Source organism: Periplaneta americana, chromosome 17 (assembly GCF_040183065.1).
Source record: "Periplaneta americana isolate PAMFEO1 chromosome 17, P.americana_PAMFEO1_priV1, whole genome shotgun sequence".
Taxonomy (NCBI): Eukaryota; Metazoa; Arthropoda; class Insecta; order Blattodea; family Blattidae; genus Periplaneta; species Periplaneta americana.
In genome coordinates, this window is record NC_091133.1 from 124,625,464 (window position 1) to 124,638,156 (window position 12,693).

General features: G+C 36.5%; 1 protein-coding gene across 2 annotated transcripts in view; it reads right to left on the bottom strand.

Annotated features, from left to right (window-relative positions):
- The window catches only part of LOC138693266 (protein jagged-1b-like), a 728,512-nt gene that overhangs the window by 632,553 nt on the left and 83,266 nt on the right, over positions 1 to 12,693 (bottom strand). For both annotated transcript variants that reach the window (XM_069817112.1, XM_069817113.1), the window contains exon 2: positions 3,951 to 4,253. In XM_069817112.1, coding sequence (XP_069673213.1) covers positions 3,951 to 4,253 — 303 coding nt within the window. The remainder of the gene's footprint in view (positions 1 to 3,950; positions 4,254 to 12,693) is intronic.

A 12,693-nucleotide genomic window follows, 5' to 3' on the forward strand; every position in this document is an offset into this window, starting at 1 on the left:
AACAGGTGAAATACGTGATGCGCGGATCATGTTATACAGGTTTGTTCAGTGTTGCCAATCTAGCGATTTTAACTCTTTTTCAACAACAATTTCTTTTAACTTTTATATTGCTTAAATAGGGATTTAGTGACCTTTTTAGCACCCCATAGTGACAAAATTTAATCTTTCTTTGTTGATAATGAGAAATCTAGCGACTTTACAACTACTTTTTGGCGACTTTCCGTATTACACTCTGTTGGAGACACTGTTTTTTTTTGCAATGTAAATAATGGCGGACAATAAGAAGGTTGACTGTTCTCCAAGTTGCTATCATGTTATGGTGTTTGATACTTCTAAACATAATAAAGCTTTATAAAACGACAATTTTCTTTTAGTAATACAGTTAATTGAACATTTATGAATGTACCTATCATATCCATTAATAATTAATGGTTGTTATAAACATAATATAATTATAGGTTATGTTATTTGATACTCCTGAACACGATAGAGTCTTATAAAATATAAGAATGTTTGTGTATTAAGGAAAGAAATTGAAAGAAATATATATAAATGTAGCCTACCTAATTTATCTATTAATATTAATAATAATGGATATTTTATTTGCACAATCTGTCACTCGTATATTTCAAACATAAAAGAAATAACTGAACTTGGATCATCTAACTTAATCTGAGAAATTTCTTCAGTCAAAGTTGACTTTAGTTTGAGACAAATTAATTTCAGATTAGACTTTATACAACACAAAATTCCAAGTTCAGCTGAAACAAGGATCAATTTAACCTCTGATCTAAGATTAAATGGTTTATACAATCGGGCCTAAGGCACCTAGATAGAAAGAGGGGCAATCCCACTAAACGGGACGTCTGGTCAACCCACAGGCAAGTTCGGGAGTAGAGGGGGGGGGGCACTTAACATGACAATGGAACCGTCGCTGGTTCGGACCACAACTGTTGGGCCGTTGTTGTATTTGCATAGTGACACGGCAGCACGCCGGACCGGCTTGTCGTGCCGTGATAAACAGGTTGTCGTCTGGCGTCCAGTCACCATCCGATCAGCTGAGTTGAATGGAAATGGGAGCGAGTCTCACTATGACATCATTCCGCTACAGTCGGCTGGCCGGCGAGTCTGCTATACACGGACCGTGGGAATCGGGTGCACAGGACTGCAATGACCACTGAGGAAGGAATGGGAGGGGGGGGAGGGGGCTCATTGAACATGCCCCGCCACGCTGCACCGCCACTGCACACGCTGTGCATGCTGATCACCCAGGCAGTCTCTTCCTTGCTGCAACTCCTCCGAGTGCAAAGACTAGAGCTGCCTCCGCCAGCCACGGATACCGCGTGGGCGCCGACTACGCAGGACGCACTATTTCATGACGGGGATCCGGGTTAAAATTCTAGGGTGCTATTCATAGACATTCCGCTAGCCCGCTCTACGAGGGTGATAAACTAGCCCCGGCTATCGACTGATTACTTGAACAGGATTCATATCATATCATATCATATCATATCATATCATATCATATCATATCATATCATATCGCTAACACTGGTTTATGAATACGAAAAACGTTAGTTCGCTGATCATCCACCGGGAACCCGCGCTAACAATGTCTATGAATATGATCCTTAGAGTCTACGAAGTCAAATTTATGTTGGAATGAACTGATTGCCCGATTTACCAAATCTATGGCATTTCAAGGAACTCATCCGCTAAGATGTAAACTTGTATTAGACAATAATATAATTGAACAATTAAATACATTAAAATTTTTAGGATCTTCAATATCATATATTAAAGAGGTAGATATTGTAAATAAAGTTGAAATTTTTTCAAAAATATGCGGAACAATTAAAAGAACTTTAAAAAATAAAGTATGAAAAGATACGATGATAAAATTTTATAAAACAATGGCAGTTCCTGCAGCTCTATATAGTAGTGAAACTTGGACAATGACAAGTAGAGATAAAAGTAAACTACAGGCAGCAGAAATGAGGTTTTTAAGATCAGTTCTGGGAGTCACTAAAAGGGACAGAATCAGAAATGAAGACATAAGAAATCAATTACAGATTTTTAACCTAAATGAAGAAATAGACCATCACAGAAAAAAATGGCTAGATCACATAGACAGAATGGATGAGAGAAGATACCCAAAGAAAATATTAAATTATATACCAGAAGGAAAACAAACATAGGAAGATCAAAAAAACGATGGAAAGACCAATAAACTAATAATTTGGAGCGCGCAACAAGCCTTAGTAGGGCTTAATGCATGAAGAAGAAGAAAAAGAAGAAGATGATGAACTGATTGTAGCTAGTTTTGTACGAGTACAGTACATATTTCCGTTTTCCTGCCATTTACATCACTTACGGGTTGTATTAATCTCAGAAGAAATTGGACAAATTTTCTGGGTGGAACGTGTTGCATTATAGCTGTAAATAATTCCTGAAATTCGAACCAATTTTTTGAACCAGGAAAAAAAAAACATGAAAAATAAGTAGAAGAAAATGGTGATGATTATGATTAAGTTGCTGTTACTGCTGAAGGTGATGATGAAGAAGAAATTGGAAAAATTTTCTGGGTGGAACGTCTTCCATTATAGCTGTAAATAATTCCTGAAATTGGAACCAATTTTTTGATCTAGGAAAAAACATGAAAAATAAGTAGAAGAAGATAATGATTATGATGAAATTGCTGTTACTGCTGAAGGTGATGATGAAGAAGGAACTGGAAAAATGTTTGGGTGGAACGTCTTCCATTACAGCTGCAAATAATTCCTGAAATTGGAACCAATTTTTTGATCAAGGAAAAAATTTGAAAAATAAGTAGAAGATAATGATTATGATGAAGTTGCTGTTACTGCTGAAGGCAATGATGAAGAAGAAATTGAAAAAATGTTTTGGATGGAACGTGTTCCATTACAGTTGTAAATAATTCCTGAAATTGGAACCAATTTTTTGATCCAGGAAAAACATGAAACATAAGTAGAAGAAGATGGTGATGATTATGATTAAGTTGCTGTTACTGCTGAAGTAATGATGAAGAAGAAATTGGAAAAATTTTCTGAGTGGAACATCTTCCATTATAGCTGTAAATAATTCCTGAAATTGAAACCATTTTTTTTATCCAGGAAAGAAATATGAAGAAAAATAAGTAGACGAAGAAGATGATGATTATGATATATATCTGTGATAACGGGAATGTTTTCTTTGAAAGATATTACTTCAGTTTTCGTCCATGATGTTTTGCAGTTACAGATGTGGGCCACTTTGGTGCATTTCGAGTTGGCTCATGCATATCGCATAGGACTCACATTCGGGAGGTCAGTGGTTCGATTCCCGGACCGAGCAACCGGACTCTGGTTTTTCCGTGGTTTTTCACAGTTCGCCTACTTAGGCAAATACAGGGTTGGAATTTTCATTGCCATTGTCCATTTTTCCTTCCCCTCCCGTGTATAAAAAGAATTTAGATTTTCATATCATATCATTCATCTTTCTCATCTCACTCAATAGCCATATTCAGGTCAGACGCAGTCTTCATCAGCTTACGGGAGGGGGCGTCCTCTCTGCAACTGTTTCTGAATTCCCAGTCTTCCGCAATATCTCTGCCAGGATTAATTCCTTAAGAGCGCTTCCAAGGGCGCTTCGACAACTTGGAAGGGCCGTTGGAATGGATCCTGTGTTGCTTGGTCACCTTGGCTGTGTGAACTTAGAGTGGGGGAGAGTAGGAGGCCACATTGGGTGAGCGGATGAGGGGTCGCATGCGGCCGGTGAGCTGGTACACCCTCATCATTCATCCCATACACTTCGTGCATTTACAGTACGTATGAATTTCGCTCTCAACCATAATTAGGAATGCTGATATCATGTCGTAAATGTGAATAACATGATGTTCAGATTCAGATTTTAACTCGATTTCAAGTCTTTCTTGGAGACAGAGTACTCACCGTCCAGCTGAAGATGAAGGGCACGACGAGCTTGCCGTTGGATCGGTCGGGGTCCGACAGAGTGAAGGAGCTGCCGCCCAGCACGGGGCTGGAAGTGTTGCCGAAGGAACAGGAACCGGTGGAAGTGACGTTGCTCTGGTACTCCTTGAGGCAGACGCGGAAGAACGTGCTGCAGGGACGCGGGCAGGGCATGGAGCTGTCGGGCCGAGACTTCGAACCGCAGCACGCTCCCGACGCCAACTCGCTCCGATAGTTGGCGATCTCCAGGATCTGCAGTTCGAAGAAGCCCGATCCACATGCGCACTGCAATGCAACAGCAAAGAATCGTATCACAAAGTGACCTTGACTCAATAATAATAATAATAATAATAATAATAATAATAATAATAATAATAATAATAGTAATGAGGGACCAGCTGAATCCAGGAGACGGAACAGGCCCATCGGCCTAATCCGAAGAGCATTTGATGATGATGATGATGATACTTACTTACTGGCTTTTAAGGAACCCGGAGGTTCATTGCCGCCCTCACATAAGCCCGCCGTTGGTCCCTATCCTGAGCAAGATTAAGCCAGTCTCTATCATCATATCCTACCTCCCTCAAATCCATTTTAATATTATCTTCCCATCTATGTCTCGGCCTCCCCAAAGGTCTTTTCCCCTCTGGCCTCCCAACTAACACTCTATATGCATTTCTGGATTCGCCCATACGTGCTACATGCCCTGCCCTTCTCAAACGTCAGGATTTAATGTTCCTAATTATGTCAGGTGAAGAATACAATGCGTGCAGCTCTGCGTTGTGTAACTTTCTCCGTTCTCCTGTAACTTCATCCCTTTTAGCCCCAAATATTTTGCTAGGAACCTTATTCTCAAAAACCTTGAATCTCTGTTCCTCTCTCAAAGTGAGAGCCCAAGTTTCACAGCCATACAGAACAACCGGTAATATAACTGTTTTATAAATTCTAACTTTCAGATTTTTTGACAGCAGACTAGATGACAAAAGCTTAATAATAATAATAATAATAATAATGAGTCTTCATTAAATCCAGACGTTTGAGATGGGCAGGGCATGTAGCACGTATGGGCGAATCCAGAAATTCATTTCTATAGAGTGTTAGTTGGGAGGCCGGAGGGAAAAAGACCTTTAGGGAGGCCGAGACGTAGATGGGAAGATAATATTAAAATGGATTTGAGGGAGGTGGGATATGATGATAGAGAATGGATTAATCTTGAATAATTTCAAGGGAAAAATTGTTCCGGGATCGATACACGGCCCCGGAACAATTTTTCCCTTGAAATTATTCAAATCTGCTTTACAGGGAGCTTCACCTGAAAGACTAGATTTGGATTAATCTTGCTCAGGATAGGGACCAATGGCGGGCTTATGTGAGGGCGGCAATGAACCTCCGGGTTCCTTAAAAGCCAGTAAGTAAGTAAGTAAGTAAGTCTTCATTAAAACACAAATGTGTACAATTTTCAGTTATTTTTATTTGTTTTGGAGACCTGGCTCGGGACCTCGCAGAGTGAGGGTGATTGTGGAGTATTGGTGGAAAATTCTATGGTATTCGTGTATAGAGGATTAAGATATTTTTTTGTGCACGTGGAGTTTTATTCCCCAGGTGAATACACAAGTTAAATTCTACAAGTGGGTGTGCAAGAAAGCGAAAATGATACTAGCATTTTATGTATTCTCTTTGTGTAGAAATTTGTTTGCAAAAGGGTCCGAAGTTTAATTTTCATTTATCTGACAACTCATTTTTATGACTTACCTCGCTTACAAACATCATCGAACTAAGATGAGGGGACACAGGAGAGCCTCGAGAAAACTCTCCGCGTTCACTTTGTTCGCCACATATTCCCTCCATCACTGTAGTCATATTTTAACCCAAATTTGAGCGTTTTCTGCCATAAACACGAAATATGAAACAATTTTACAATTTTATTTATACAGAATGTTCCGAAAAAATTTGACTCGAGAACTCTTAGTTAGCATCGATTGCAGCAATTATTCTGGAATATAAATCAACATCCGCTGATACCAAATTTATGTTCTATATAAGTTATAAAATCATTTCTTCAAATTTGGGATCAAGATCTCGAACAGAGTTATTGGGTTTAAATTTAATGTATTTGCGATGTTTAATTACTCTGATTAGTGAAATAATGTTACTCGACAGCGATTTATGCAATCGAGTGGGAAAAGAACTGGCCACCTTATTCCACTATCTCCTGGCTTATTGCCTCACAAGTTATGATTTATTGGTGTCACTTGTGAGGCTCCAACCAGTCTTCGTACTGATGAATAAATAATTTACAAAAATAAAATAAAATACTGAATCAGTTTTTTGAGATATGAAATGACTGTTGGAGGATCAGGGGGCTACCGCTCGTGCTCTAAGGTGGATTCGGGCGTGGGTTCGAATCCCTCTTGATTGGTTATATACGAGATTTTCCGTGCCTGGCGAATTATTTTATTTATTTCGTCAAGGTACTAAAGTGATATCAAAAACTTTTGTGCGAGATCGTGCGTATTTGCTTGGTTTCCGCACAAAACCAATCCGCGAAAAAGTCTAAAATTCCACATTCAGTATTCCCAACCTAACACACATAACAATTTCCGTCTTCTTACCTCTTAAGTGACATATTGATTTCACTGCTTTAGGCTTTTAACATATTATTTTTAGAGACGTTCAATATAGTAATAATTATAAATTGGAAACTTACCACTGCAATTTCACCTAAATTGCACTGTTAATTATTGTTTTTTAAATATTTGCAAAAATTAAGTAAACTCTACAACTCTCACTGAAGTTACTATATTCGTGATGCAAGTAACATTAAGGAAGCCGTGAAAAAATCAACAAGATTCCAGACCCATCATAGACTCGGGAAAAAAAAAGACAGACGTATATCACGGCCTGCTGGAGTATAGTAAACACAGAAAACATTTTAAAGCAACAATGTTGAAGATAGATATTTTTGTTTTGTAAATTTGCCGTCATTGAACAGAAACGAAGATGGAGATTTCACTGCAAGTAATTAGAAATTCCTCTTTCAGGTATGTAATAAACGATCTTCGCACAAAATAATGTACGATACACGAGCGGTATGTTTTCTTTCAATTCTCGGAAATTAAAAAAAGCTCAACTATGTTTCGCTTTTTCAAACTTTCCCTCGAACATGAAAACTTCAACATACCGCTCTTGTAACGCATATTACTATTTCCTTGCATTTTTAGCTATGCCCTGATTGTAGCTATGCAGTGTGAAATATTACCATGGCAACCAAAACTTACCATTAAGCAAAGCCTGCATGATATATATAGTATAAAAACAAGGTACAATAGAAATGCAAGGAAAAAGGTTTGATGTCGCTGTATTTCCGTATAAGCAGATAACCTCAAAATTGATGTACTAATGTTGTTGAAGTCGGTGTAAAATTACTTTACTCCTTATTTTAAATATCTGAATATTGGTAGGGCATGTAGCTGCAGACGAAGGATCAGATCGACAGTAAAGTATTTTGAGGCCATCCTGTCACCTCACATCAGTATGCTGCTCTCTGTCTCGATTGCATTTCTCCCTCAAATTGCTGTTAAATGTAGCTGTGCGGATGTTGATACTAATCCGGAGGGGATAAAGTGATGTTGATAAGGGACGCAAGTAAAATGCATCCGGTTGCACTTCCACCTCTGTATCAGAGACCTAATATTTCTCCGGCTAGTCAATAAACGCAGTTCACTGCCCCACTTAGCTCGCATCACCGGATGAAATCCTTATCGAATTGTTGGGGTCGCCGACGCGGTCGGTACCTTTAGGTGCGACCCATTGCAGCCGACAGTCGATAGATATCGACTGCTACAATTACTTTGATTGGCCAATTTCATGCTATAACTCACATTACAGCGTCGTGTCCAGCCTTTTTGAAGTGGAGTGGTTGTAATCGTCAACTTTGCAGTCATTAACACAATCACGACTTCTAACAAGCAGTTTCCCGTGGAAATTGATTGCCCTTCATTACCATTATATTCTTCCATGACATTAGTATTATTGGAAACTCTAACATCTAATCTCTTGTTATATATGAAAGGCTCGTCTTGGAATTTCCCCACGGGTATCTAATTCTCAGGTTAATTGTATTTTAAATTAAAAATTATGTATAAAAATTATCATGGAAGTATCAACAGTAGGAAAGAAATAAAGATGGAGAGACCAGGTACATCTTCAAGAAAGGTAAGGGAGCAGGTTACAAGGGACCTAATCCTTACACATTCATCCATGACGATAAAGATACACAACATGTAGTTGATGTAGGCCTATGTACTGTACTCCAACCAAGAGAAAGTCTCAGGGGAATGACACGCAGCGGGGTTGATGTCATAAGGTCACACACATGGGTAGACACATCTCCATTGGCTATCTCTCAAAACACAAACGATAACACTGATACACACATATTTATACTACCCTAGTTACAAAATTAGATCAAGGTTAATTTCCTGGTCTTTTAATCCCTCCATACAGGAAATAACGTGCAGGAGAGCGCATGTTTTTTAAACTGATGTTATAACGGTAATATTATCTATCTACTTCGCTCCAATAGATGACGCAATAGTAAGCACATTCCTTTCACGGTTAAGCTCCTGGTTGGAGAACTGTAGTTATACTTGCTTAATAGATAGGTTTTCTTGATACTTACACACAATGTGTAGTTGTTAAGAGCAGTAATTGCAGAACACATAAGTTAGCCTACTTTGATACCTGTAGTAGATAGGTTTTCTTCATACTAATGTTATGTGAACAGCAAGTGTAACATTGTAAAATTCCTCTGCTGAACGGAAAGCTATGTTCTTTCGGATCAAATTTCTCCACATTTAAAGGACAAAACTAAAATTCTTGATATAATTTATCATTATAGTTCACTGCTCTCTTAAATTCACTGAGTATATTGGGAATTACGAGTACATCAATAACTTTTCCAAAACACGCTATGAAGTATTTTATAGAAAACAATTTTTATCTCAATACGAGCAAAATTGTATTTAGTTTTTTTTGTTTGACACTTAATATTTTAGGAGAAAAATTCGCTCCGGCATCGGGAATCGAACCCGGGTCCTTGGTTCTACGTACCAAGCGCTCTGACCACTGAGCTACGCTGAATTCAATCCACAGCACCGGATCGAACTCTCCTCCTTCGATGTTTCCCTTTGTGGCCTGACTCCAAGTTAGGCATATATGTTGACGTATATATATCGCTTCCGAGTGATGTAAGGGGTTGTTGGACAATAACTTCATTTAGGTCAAAATTACATAAATTCTTACTTGACAGATTAATTGCTGATTAATATTTGTTACTCATAAAGAAACTAACATCTGTCCATTCTTATTATTATCATTAATTTCTCTAAATAGATTTACAAAACCTCTAATGGCAATTACATTAATATTTTCATTATAAAAATATATTTTAAATTTATATATATTTTTTTTCTCCCTTTAACATAGTCCTAGTAAGCTTATATTAAATTAATTTTCATCATTTTGCTAGCTATCTCAAATATTAAATTAATTATAATTGATTGAATTAAATTAGCTCATAAATTAAGTTACTACTTTACCTTATAGGTTTATCTAAATTTAAATAAATACATATGTAGTCTACTAGTCGTTAAAATTGAATATTGCTGGAGAACCTTTTAAGTGTAGTGTAAATATTTGTAATTTAAATATGTATTGTATTGATTAAGGCTGGTTGAGTGGAAGAGAAGGCCTTATGGCCTTAACTCTGCCAGCTAAAATAAAACATTATTATTATTATTATTATTATTATTATTATTATTATTATTATTATTATTATTATTATTATTATTATTATTATATCCAATGTCAACTGCCATTATACTAGGAGCGCACTCAGCTGAGTGACTTGTTTGGCCGGGAATCCGCAGTTATTATGCACTGCTAGCTGAGAGAATATTACAGATATATTAATTTGTCCTACATAATTTATCTGTAATATTGACACTTAATATTTTAGGAGAAAAATCCGCTGCGGCGCCGGGGATCGAACCCGGATCCTTGGTTCTACGTACCAAGCGCTCTGAGCACTGAGCTACGCCGAATTCAATCCGAATTTTTCTCCTGAAAAATTAAGTGTCAATATTACAGATAAATTCTGTAGGACAAATTAATGTAGCTATAATATTTTTTTTGTTTGAAACATCTCAAAGAATAACCCGCTGAAATTAATGACATTACTTACGGTTCACCCTGTAAAAGCAGTGCCTGCTTATCGTTAGTTGTTGTGCTTTGGTTGTAATAAGTAGGCATGTGTAAGAATTCAATCATCCTTACGTAAGTGTAAATGTATATCTGCCAAGGAATATGGCAGACAATCAGTCGGTTTACAAAAACTGTGTGCGTACATATTATACAACAGGTGTCATATGCAATTTACAATTCATAGACTTAACTGAATAAATTTGGCACACAATGATGTACTCGCTTTCATTCGTCACACTCCATATAACTGCCCACTGATTATGTAGCTGCCCGCACCTTGACATTCATCTCGCAAGAGGAACGCAATAGAAAGCTGCCGGATATCACGAGGATGGCAGAAAAAATTGAGATTACTCCGAAAAGAAATATAATGTTAGACAGGAAGAAGTTTTTTCATTACTGTATTTGTTGGGCATACTCTTGATACATCAAACCATACAGAAGCTTGTCATACATACGAGGTGGTGAGAATGAGATAGTCCAAAGCCACGCTTTTAACAAAAATATTTTTTTTTTGTGCGAGTTCAAATCTTACACATACAGTAGAACCTCTATTATCTGTGGTAATGAAGGGGGTGAGCTGAACGGTTAATCGAAAAAATTAGATAATCCGTACCATAGAAGAATTAAGTGTTTCATAATATAGTTTCGAAATTTTCTCCGTGGCCTTGTGTTTTAACACATTAGGAGTGGATCAGAAGTTTTAAGTATAATAGCTCTGTTTGAAAGAGTGAGTGAAGAAAGAATAATGCTGAAATTGATCAGGAAGAGAAAAGGAATTGGCTGGGCCACTGACTGAAAAGAAACTTCCTACTAAAGGATTCACTCGAAGTAATGGTGAACGGGAGAAGATTTCGGGGCAGAAGAAGATATCAAATAATAGACGGCATTAATATATGTGGATCATATGCGAAGACTAAGAGGAAGGCAGAAAATAGGAAAGACTGGAGAATGCTGGATTTGCAGTGACAGAACACTATGAATGAATGAATGAATGAATGTCAATGACTTGTTTCTAAGGGTCAAGGAAACTTCCTGTGTTGGATTTCTGTGGAAAGATAGGAAAACTATAGGTCTCATGTTATAGATTTAATTAATTTATACTTTTTATCCTTGTTTTTTTATTAAATATCGCACAGTTGTAACACCAATCTCGTATTCCGATGTGAGATGAACCACAGTTCCTCTTTTCCAAAACCACTCAATTATATGCACTTATCACGATACTTACTTAGCACAACATATTGTATTCTTTTGACAATTCTGGAAGACGTTTTGCAGAGAAATTAAACAGGTCACTCGAACAGTAGATCATAATATGTAAGGACAAAGATTTGTATTATAATATCACTCTCTATTAAAAAAATACGTAGTAATGTATTGTGCAGTACTCAGTAATTTTTCTGCAACAAAAAAGAAGAGAATGACAGACGGATAATCCAACAATCGGTTAATAGGGCGACGGATAATCGAGATTCTACTGTATGAGGAAGTTACTAGCAAAAATAATTTTAAAAATTACTCAACAAATGACGTAAGTATACGCCAAAGAAATTATGATACTGCACCTAATAGCATTGAACTCTAAACCTTCAACAAACTCTCCTGTGAAATTTTGTCTGTGTGGCTTAGAAATATATCATTCTTACCCCTTCAAATATTGGACATGACATTGTGAATACACAAATAAATAGATAAATAAATAAATAAATAAGTAAATAATAAATGAATTAGTAAACAAATAAATGAATAAATAAATAAATCTATACTAATAATAAATCTGTAGCTGAAATTTTTCTGGTAATACATAACAAAAGTTTCTCTAAAATAATTTGCGATAAGTTTTATTCCTTGAAAAATTTTGATAGGACTGATATTTAATGAGATAAATGAGTTTTAAAATTAAAATAACTGCCATCTAAGGCCGTGTAATGTATTAAAAAACAAATGACTTCGTCTATAAGGGGCCTTGGACAGCAACAATCGAAAGCTATGAAAGATAGCCTACAGAGAATGTTTCTGTATTTGTATGAAGTAATATCGGAAGCTAAATTAACCGATTTGTATAATTATTATTTCACCATTGGAAAGTGTAGTTTCTCTAGATGGACATAATGCTATAATGTTATTACAGTAACTTCCGATATAACATAATATAATATAATATAATATGATATAATATAATATAATATAATATAATATAATACAATTTATGTAATGTAATATTATATAATATAATTTAAGTTATTTGAAGGGTTCAGAACCATAGTGGGTCAAGCGCCATTTACTGAATACGTAGAAAACAAGGGTTAAAATTAAGTTATTACCATAATTCAATGGAAACCTATAACAAGTAAAATAAAATATACACATTAAATCTAAATGATGTCAATGTTCATTAAACTATGGTTGCATGTAATAAAAATTAAGAAACAGGTTAAAGGAATTGTCATGCACCAAA